The 9,408-nt window shown below is 39.9% G+C and overlaps 5 protein-coding genes across 5 annotated transcripts in view; 3 read left to right on the plus strand and 2 right to left on the minus strand.

Moving 5' to 3' along the window:
- The first annotated feature begins 91 nt into the window (after positions 1-91).
- LOC117624529 (ribonuclease 3-like protein 2) lies at positions 92-991 on the plus strand. Its single transcript, XM_034355829.1, has 2 exons — positions 92-487; positions 570-991. The coding sequence occupies exons 1-2, from the start codon at positions 180-182 to the stop codon at positions 742-744; spliced, it is 483 nt and encodes a 160-aa protein (XP_034211720.1). The 5' UTR covers positions 92-179; the 3' UTR covers positions 745-991.
- Positions 805-3,434, plus strand: LOC117624528 (ribonuclease 3-like protein 2). The gene is made up of 5 exons (XM_034355828.1): positions 805-912; positions 1,021-1,920; positions 2,039-2,194; positions 2,334-2,719; positions 2,816-3,434. The coding sequence occupies exons 2-5, from the start codon at positions 1,543-1,545 to the stop codon at positions 3,021-3,023; spliced, it is 1,128 nt and encodes a 375-aa protein (XP_034211719.1). The 5' UTR covers positions 805-912; positions 1,021-1,542; the 3' UTR covers positions 3,024-3,434.
- A 1,544-nt stretch (positions 3,435-4,978) lies between these two features.
- On the minus strand, positions 4,979-5,441 carry LOC117625437 (ribonuclease 3-like protein 2). Its single transcript, XM_034356990.1, has 2 exons — positions 5,061-5,441; positions 4,979-4,999 (listed from the first exon to the last, which is right to left on the minus strand). Exons 1-2 carry the CDS (start codon positions 5,439-5,441, stop codon positions 4,979-4,981), a joined length of 402 nt encoding a protein of 133 aa, XP_034212881.1.
- Positions 5,442-6,339: 898 nt separating this feature from the next.
- On the minus strand, positions 6,340-7,213 carry LOC117624530 (ribonuclease 3-like protein 2). Its single transcript, XM_034355830.1, has 2 exons — positions 6,823-7,213; positions 6,340-6,740 (listed from the first exon to the last, which is right to left on the minus strand). Exons 1-2 carry the CDS (start codon positions 7,128-7,130, stop codon positions 6,566-6,568), a joined length of 483 nt encoding a protein of 160 aa, XP_034211721.1. The 5' UTR covers positions 7,131-7,213; the 3' UTR covers positions 6,340-6,565.
- A 138-nt stretch (positions 7,214-7,351) lies between these two features.
- Positions 7,352-9,408, plus strand: part of LOC117625438 (ribonuclease 3-like protein 2) — an 11,992-nt gene continuing 9,935 nt past the window's right edge. The window contains exons 1-3 of the mRNA XM_034356991.1: positions 7,352-7,378; positions 7,616-7,753; positions 7,894-8,035. Coding sequence (XP_034212882.1) covers positions 7,352-7,378; positions 7,616-7,753; positions 7,894-8,035 — 307 coding nt within the window. The remainder of the gene's footprint in view (positions 7,379-7,615; positions 7,754-7,893; positions 8,036-9,408) is intronic.

Below are 9,408 nucleotides of genomic sequence, written 5' to 3' on the forward strand. Positions count from 1 at the left end.
TCAAAAGAAACAGGCAAACTTTAATACAATTCAAAACCTTGTCTTTTTGAGTGGATTACGCTGTCACAGCATAACCTTTGAACTTTTGTTATTGTTGTGTATATTTGTAGATATTCAGGGGTCTATTGGAGCCTTTAGTTACTCTTGAAGACTTGCAAGGTCAACTGCAACCCGTGACAATGTTGTTTGAGCTTTGGCAGAAGCATGGGAAGCATGTTGATATCAAACATTGGCGAGATGAGAGGAAGAGTATTGCTAGTGTGTACGTTGATGGAGAATTTGTTGCTTCGGGTTCTTCTGAACATAAGGAATGTGCCAAGCTTGATGCTGCTAAGGTAGCTGTGGATAAGTTATCGCCATCGATGGGTGTAAATGATGAGTCGTTTGAAGGTGTTGTCTTAATGGATGGATCATTTCATATTGAAGAAGCAAAACAGAAGTTGCATGAGATTTGTGACCAGAAAAAATGGCCTAGACCAATTTGCCAGTATGAATCTTTACGTTATCATGATTTTTTCTGTTGTCAATCCTATTTGTTAAGCAGAGCCATATTGGTTTTTCTGTTGCAGCATTGAGAAAGATGAAGGTCCTTCACATGAGAAGAGATTTGTGTCCTCAGTTAAAATTGCAACTATAGATGGGGTGCTATACATGAAGGGAGATGAAAAGTCGAGAGTAAGAGATGCAGACAATTCTGCAGCTTCCTTGATGATCCGGGCTTTACAAGAATATCGTTATATATGACGCAACGCTCTACCTACTGCATTTGAAGGCATAGGTTGGATGGAAATTTACATATTTAAACTTCAGAGAAAGCAAGAATTGCCATGGACTTTGGGAAATTGCTGTGTTTCAATGCCTCATGGATGCTAAGGCTTGTAAATTTCAGATGGTCCAAAGCTCACCTTCAATGTAAAAAGCTTTTAACGTTTGGTTTGGCAGACGCACTTAATTTTAAATTTACCTGCAAGCTTCTCTGGCATTCCCACAATTTACATGCTAGTTTGTACTTGCATGCAGAGTACAGAGCCCAACTGCTTCAACATCCAAACGACAACACAAACATTAAACTCTGTCGTTCTCGGCTCTCAGATAGACAAGGGCAGATTAGTCTGAGTATTTTTAAATTCAAAATTCTCAATCCCCCAATTTTATCATGGGATACAGATTTTTCATCAGCCAATTCCCAACATAACATGAGCCCTGTTTCTCATTTTCGTTTTCTTAAACGTCTCATGTTCAAACTCTATTGACTTATTGGTAGTGTGTGAGAAACCACCCTTATATCACTTGTATAAAAAAAATGGAAAAAAAAAACTTTTTGGTCCTTGCTCTACTAGCTGAACTCGGGTTTCATCACTTCAATTTTCTAGCCTCTTTTTGGACAATTTCCACGCAAATCGTGGGTTATTGGCTACACTGTTCTACCTTTACTCTGTTTTCTTTTTCTGTTTTGCTTTTTCTTCAATATTACGTTTCCTCTCTAAGCTATAATTGGTTTCATCACTTTACCAAACTTCAAACCACGAATTCATCAACAAGATGAAGGTCTTCACCACCCCAACATCCCTTGATCGTGTACTTGAGCCGTCACCGGACATGAAAGAGTCAGTAATGGCCGTGGAGAAGATCGTAGGCTACAACTTCAAGAACAAGAAGCTTCTAGAAGAAGCTCTCACCCACCCCTCCGTCGCTGGGTCCGCTTCCTATCAACGCCTCGAGGTCCTCGGCGACAGCGCTCTAAACCATGCAGTGACCAACTACTTCTTTTGTATGGCTGACCACCAAAAGTTCACCCAAGGCCAAATCACTAAGCTACGCTCCGCCAATGCTGAGAACCTCAACCTCGCCCGAGTCGCCGTTCATCATGGGCTTTATCGCTACCTTCGCCGCCACAATACAGCTGATCTTGATGATCAGGTCTTTTTCTTTTTTATTTTAGTCAAGCGTCTTCTGATTCTGAGTGTGATTGTTTATATATATATATATATATATATTTTTTTTTTCAAACCTTTCTTTTTTAATTTTAAACTTTTAGGTTAGGGAGTTTACTGAAGCTGTAATTAATGGAGAAGAAGAGCCGGGGCTTGTATATTGTAAGTCTGAAGAAGCCAAAGTTCTTGCAGATATTGTTGAATCCGTGGCAGCTGCTGTTTACATCGAGTTGAATTTTGATCTCGATAGACTATGGATGGTGTGTATTTATATTTATCTTCTTTTATTTAACATGAAAGCGTGAAAACTTTTGTTTATAAGTTTGTAAATGCGTGGAAGTTGGGCATAACTATATATAACTTACGAATTTTTGTTGTTTTCCTGTTGTGCTTTTGTAGAAATTTAAGCCTCTTTTGGAGCCTATATTTACCCTTGAAAACTTGCATGTTCACCCCACGACAGAATTGAATGAGTTTTGCCAGAAGAACGGGAAGCGCTATCAAATCAAGCTGCGGCCGAGACATGAGACCCGAGATGTAAGTATTGCTGATGTCTATGTTGATGGCGAGTTTGTTGCCTCAGGTTGGTCTAACAAGAAGAAAGGTGCAAAGCGTAACGCTGCTATAGAAGCTGTAAATAAGTTGTTTCAATCGGTGGTTGTTGACGATGGGTCGTTCCAAGGTAGTGCAGTTGGAAACAACATGTCATTTCGTATTGAAGAAGCGATTCATGGGTTGCATGTGCTTTGTGTCAAGAAGAGGTTGCCTAAACCTCCAGAATACAAGTATGAATCTTTACTTTATGAAACCCGTTATATATTGCTGGAATTATGTTGTAAATTCTACTGTTAACTAGATCCATATTTGTTCTTTTATTGCAGAGAAGAGAACGTGTTTGGTCCTCCACATGAGAAGAAATATGTGTACTCAGTTAAAGTGGTAACTTCAGATGGTACCGTGCAATCTGTGACGGGAGATGAAAAGTCAAGGAAAAAAAAAAGCGATGAATTCTGCATCTTACAAGATGATCCTTGCTTTACAGCAAAGAAGCTAATAATATGGTCAACAGCAAAGAAGCTGATCGTATGATCAACACCAAAAGCTTCGAATGATCAACAGCAAAGAAGCTTATCATACGATCAAGACCGAAGAATCCGATTGCATGATCGAGATCAAAGAATGGGATTGCATGATGGGTTATATTCCCTCACTCTACAAAGTTTGGGCTAAGGCCATAGGGCGATAATAAGTCTCTTGGTTTTTTGTTTGAAGGGAATACACCTGCTAGTTTGTTTATCCTCATGTGTGTTACTTACACTAGTTATTGTCTCTGTTTTATCCAACTTAGTTGGTTATCTTTTGCGAAGGGGTTAAGTAATTCCTATTAAGGGTCATGAGGTGAAGGTCTCCTTCAATTTACCTATATATGTATAAATTCCTTTAGCCGGACTTGGCAAGGCATGTGAAGAAGATAATCTCATTGTCTCTATAATTTCTACAGTTCTCTTTTCCAAAATCTTCCACACCTGCACCATTATATGTGCTTAATTGTATATGTGGTTCCTCTACGTACTGCCACAAGGGTCGTCTTGTTTAAAACGCTCCGGTAGACATATTCACTGACCCAAAAGAAAGGGCAAGAAAGAGGAAGGAGAGGAGGGGTAGTGATGCTTCTTCCTCCTCCCCCTCCATGGAGTTTTTCTTTAGGACTCACAGAGGGAAAAGAGAGGTTAGGGTTTTCAAAACTTAACCTGAAATTGGTTTCAAGTTCTACTTGCAAGTAAGCACCAATTGGTTGATGATTTGATTTGAGAGTAGTTGTTTGTAATTGTAGCTGGATTATCATACTTGGATCCAACTACATTTTTCATTCTCTAATCTTCTTGCTTCTAATATCGGCTTTATTTCTATCTGTTGATCACCGTTTATTTGTAGAAATTATCAACATGAGAGGTTATCGAAACAGAGGTTCTAGTTATCCTAAACCATACAAGTGATAAGGTAGGAATTAAATAAGAGATATTTAGTGATATACCCATTTCTAGCACTAATATTATAAATAAACCCTACACAATTGAATTCCTATAAACAAACCCAAAAAAAAACCAAAAAATGATAGCTAGCCTTATTGAATTTAATATTGATTATTAAATTACTTTGATGCCCTATTGAGTGCTTTGGGTATTTTTATGAGATTTTGGGGTTGGGCTTGTTTTAAGAAATTGATGGTAGTTTTGTAATTTATAAGAAGTTAAAAGCTTTTTTGTTATGTTGTAAATGGGCTTTGGGTGTGTTTCTAAAGTCCATTTTATATAGGGTATTTTTATAATTTGGGCCCCCATATTGGGTATAATAGTGAATCTCCCATTAAATAATTATCTCAAGATGAGATGTCGCTTGTATATGGTGGGTCTGTAAAAGCCCCTAAGATTCTTGCAGATACTGTGGTGTCTGTGGCAGCTGCTATTTATGTTTACTTGAATTTTTATCTGGAGAAACTGGTGGATGATGTGTATCTTTATTTGCTTCTCTTTGTTTTAAACGAAAGTGAAAAGCTTGATTTTGCAAAGTTTGTAAAAAAGTTTTAGCGATTTGTCTATAGACTATAGGGGGTGCAAGTTGGACTCCGAAAAAATTTGGATTGGAATTGAAATGTATTTTCAAATTCCGAAAATTCCGCATTCCAAAATATAATATAGTTGTTCCTTTTTTGGAAGAAATTGGAATCTTTTGATTCCGATGCATTCCATCCGAAAAACCAGGCCTAGTTCTGCTTTACACAACAAAAATAATAATAAATTAATACTTAACAAATATTCTTCTGGCACAAATAAGATTTTAAAAAAAAAAAGGTTTAATGATTTTAGTGTTGCTGAAAATATGTTACCCTCCCACGTTTTGCATCTTGTTTCCCAAATCTTTTATTAGGGAAATAACGTGGTATTTGACCATATTTTAGGGCACAACATCAATTCAGAATTTTTTTATTTTATTTTATTATTATTATTATATTTATTTATAATAAATAAATAAATAAAAAGAGCCTACCTAAATTCCATGGCCATCTAAAATCAGAATCAGAAATCGCTTGAGAAAAATAAATAAATAAAAGAAGAAGAAAACAACCTTATCATCAAGACCAGATGTATTGTAGCGGCGAAGGTAGGGATAAAGCCCAAGGCGAACAGCGACGCGGGCGAGCTTGAGGTTGCCAGCATTAGCGGAGCGTAGCTTAGTGATTTGGTCTTCGTTGAACTTCCGGCGGTCAGCCATACAAAAAAAGTAGTTGGTGACTGCGTGGTTCAGAACGCTGTCGCCGAGGACCTCGAGGCGTTGATACGAAGCGGACCAAAGGAAGGAGGAGTGGGTGAGAGCTTCTTCTAGAAGCCTCTTGTTCTTGAAGCTGTAGCCGACGATCTTCTCCACGGCTGTCACTCTCTCTTTCATATCCGGCGACGGCTCGAGTTCACGATCAAGAGATGCTGGGGTGGTGAAGGCTTTCTTCATCTTGTTGATGAATTCAGGGTCGTCTCGGTTTGAAGTTTGATGAAGTAAAACTCGCAAATTGGTAGGCAAAATATACCTGCACAAAATTACTGCTCCAAAGTGAAGAGGTATATTAGGCCTATTTGTTTTTTATAATTTTTATAAAATATAATTGTAAATATAATAGATAAAAATAAACAATATAATAATGGATAGGTAATATGTCACCTAGGTTGTTATAATGCAATTTTACCTATTTCATTTACCTCTTCCCTTGAAGATACTCTTAAGTTGCATGTTACCTACTCATTTGCCTCATAAAATAGGCAACATTGCGTTGTTAGGGGAGTAAGTATATTTGGGCTATCTATTTACCCATTCCCTAAGAGCAAGAAAATGCTGATGTTTATTTGGGCTATCTATTTACCCATTCCCTAAGAGCAAGAAAATACTGATGTTGCAATGAAAATAAGATTTGCCTACTCTTTTGCCTCATCCATTAGATATGCTGTAAGTTTAGCTTGTAAAGTAAAGGACCAAAAAGAAAATATTTTTTTTACATACAAGCGATATAGGAGGAGGTATTTCTTACACACACCGCCAATGTATGATAACAATTCGAAACGTGAGACTAAAAAGATTATTTAATAAAAAGAAAAAGAGAAACAGGGCTCATGTGGGGATTGGGTGATGAAAAATCGGCATCCTATGATCGAATTGGGGAATTTTGAATTTAAAATACTCTGACTAATCTGCCCTTACTTTTCTGAGAGCCGAGAGAACGACAAAGTTTAATTATTGAGTTGTCGTTTGGAATGTTCAGAGCACTTGGGCTCTGTACTCTGCGTGCGAGCAAAAACTCACTTGTATATTGTGGGAATGCCAGAAAAACTTGCAGGTAAATTTAAAAACAAGTGCGTCTGCCAAACCAAACGTTAGAGGCTTTTTACATTGAAGGTGAGCTTTGGACCATCTGAAATTTACAAGCACAAACCAAACGTTAAAGGCTCAAATCCTTAGCATCCATGAGGCATTGAAACACAGCAATTTCCCAAAGTCCATGGCAATTCTTGCTTTCTCTGAAGTTTAAATATGTAAATTTCCATCCAACCTATGCCTTCAAATGCAGTAGGTAGAGCGTTGCGTCATATATAACGATATTCTTGTAAAGCCCGGATCATCAAGGAAGCTGCAGAATTGTCTGCATCTCTTACTCTCGACTTTTCATCTCCCTTCATGTATAGCACCCCATCTATAGTTGCAATTTTAACTGAGGACACAAATCTCTTCTCATGTGAAGGACCTTCATCTTTCTCAATGCTGCAACAGAAAAACCAATATGGCTCTGCTTAACAAATAGGATTGACAACAGAAAAAATCATGATAACGTAAAGATTCATACTGGCAAATTGGTCTAGGCCATTTTTTCTGGTCACAAATCTCATGCAACTTCTGTTTTGCTTCTTCAATATGAAATGATCCATCCATTAAGACAACACCTTCAAACGACTCATCATTTACACCCATCGATGGCGATAACTTATCCACAGCTACCTTAGCAGCATCAAGCTTGGCACATTCCTTATGTTCAGAAGAACCCGAAGCAACAAATTCTCCATCAACGTACACACTAGCAATACTCTTCCTCTCATCTCGCCAATGTTTGATATCAACATGCTTCCCATGCTTCTGCCAAAGCTCAAACAACATTGTCACGGGTTGCAGTTGACCTTGCAAGTCTTCAAGAGTAACTAAAGGCTCCAATAGACCCCTGAATATCTACAAATATACACAACAATAACAAAAGTTCAAAGGTTATGCTGTGACAGCGTAATCCACTCAAAAAGACAAGGTTTTGAATTGTATTAAAGTTTGCCTGTTTCTTTTGAGTTGTCGCTAGCAAGTGAGCATTATGTGATGCAATTACATTAATGACTGACAACAACTCGCGTGTGTGGGCAATACTCCTTAACAATTGTTTTGTTTTGCTATTTGGTGAAAGGGGAGTTGAAGGCCAAACGAATACGAATAACAAATACGCACAAAAAATTTGTTTTTACATCAGCATGATTGTTTATATTTGACTAACCGTGCTTTCGCGGTTTGTTTAACATCATTGGTTGTTAACTAATTGTTCTTTCTTTGGGTTTTATGAGCAAGTTTTATTTATTTATTTATTATTTTTTAAAGCTTAGATTAAGGAGTTTATCGAAGCAGTAATTAATGGAGAAGACGAGACGGGGCTTGTACATAAGGTTCTTGCTGATATTGTTGAGTCCGTGGCAGCTGCTATTTACATTGACTTGAAATTTGATCTCGATAAACTATGGATGGTGTGTATTTATTTTACCTTCTAATTTTATTTAACATGAAAGTGGAGAACTGTTGTTAAGTTTGTAAATGCTTGGAAGTTGGGGCATGACTATGTACATATATGAGTATGACCTATGAATTTTTGTTGTTTTCTATATAGATTTTTAAGCCTCTTTTGGAGCCTATATATACTCTTGAAGACTTGCGTGGTCGCCCCATGGCAATATTGTATGACTTTTGCCTGAAGAAAGGGAAGCGCCTTGAGATCAAGCTGAAGCCAAGAGATGAGACTGAAAATATAAGTGTTTATACCCGAATTAAACGGCCAATGACCACCCGACACGTGGACGGAATAGACAGCTTCACACTACAGGCCCTTCGGCAGGAACCCTACCGAAGCACATACATCTTGATGCTTTTGCCCTTGGACACGTGTCATGCTCACAGTCCGCTCCTACAGTCCCACATCGGAAATTCCAAAATAAGCACACCTCCCAAGGTCTATATAAGGAAACCCCTATTCCCAAAGAAGGGGGGACAGAAAAACCAACGGTACGCTACCGCTTGATCTGTAGTCTAATCTTTACTAAATCCGTACTTATTTAAGCATCGGAGAGCCTTCGGCCGGTACCGCACCGGTACCCCAAGGTCTTACCGAACGTTCCCTTTTTGCAGGAACTTGATCTTCCGAAGACTAACTCCCTTCCGAAGACACAATATCACTAAGTTGGGCGAACCACGTGTCAAACCACTTTTTCGCATCAACAGTTTGGCGCCGTCTGTGGGAAACGAAAAACAATTAACCCACTATCCCCTAAACACATGGGGACCACTTCAATACCCACTTTTCTATCGGAGGACGGGGCACCGTTCGGAAGGCAAGCTGGAGCTAGCCCAGCGCTACCCCCATGCACTCCCTACGGAAACGCCCCTCAACCCAAACAACCGCCGAGGCCGAGCTAGTAGCCCAAATCGCATCCCTGCGAAAGGACATGGCTAGGCTTCAGGAGCACAACCACCACCTTTCGTCCAAAGTGGACGAAACCCAACGGCAGCTGCACCAGCAGCACCCGCAGAACATCCAGACGACTCACTCTTCCGAGAGCTTGGGAACCCCTCATAGGAGGAGGTACGGAAAGGCAGCAAGGGCAACGCCCGCGCCTTCCAAACAGTTGGTGGTGCCAACACCACGGGATCAACCACATGTCCCCAAGAAGGTCTACTCCGATTGCCGACACAGGCTCAATGATCGGGAGGCAGAGAGACAGAAATCCCCGATCAGGATTAGCGCTCGACTACGGGAATCCCGGATGAACGCCGGGGGAAGTAAGTCACCCATTCGGAAGGTCCAAGGATTGAACTCCACGGAGTCTGCATCCGAATATATCCCTTCCGATGCGCAAACGTCCACCTACCGTTCGGTATCAACTCAATACTTGGGGGACAACTCCGTAAGCCCGCGAAGGCGCTTAGAAGACTATGATGCCGAAGGAATCCCAAGCCGAGACCCTGTTGTCCGACTCCTTTTTCAGAAGGTCCAGAAAATGGAAAACGACAAGGCTCGCTCCCAGGAACCTGAGTGGGGAAAGCTTCGGCCCGGGCCGTTCACGGGACGCATCCGTCGCTCTCGGCAGGATCGGGAAGTACAACCACTGCGCATACCGTTCTATACTGG

The sequence above is a fragment of the Prunus dulcis genome, chromosome 4 (assembly GCF_902201215.1).
Source record: "Prunus dulcis chromosome 4, ALMONDv2, whole genome shotgun sequence".
NCBI lineage: Eukaryota > Viridiplantae > Streptophyta > Magnoliopsida > Rosales > Rosaceae > Prunus > Prunus dulcis.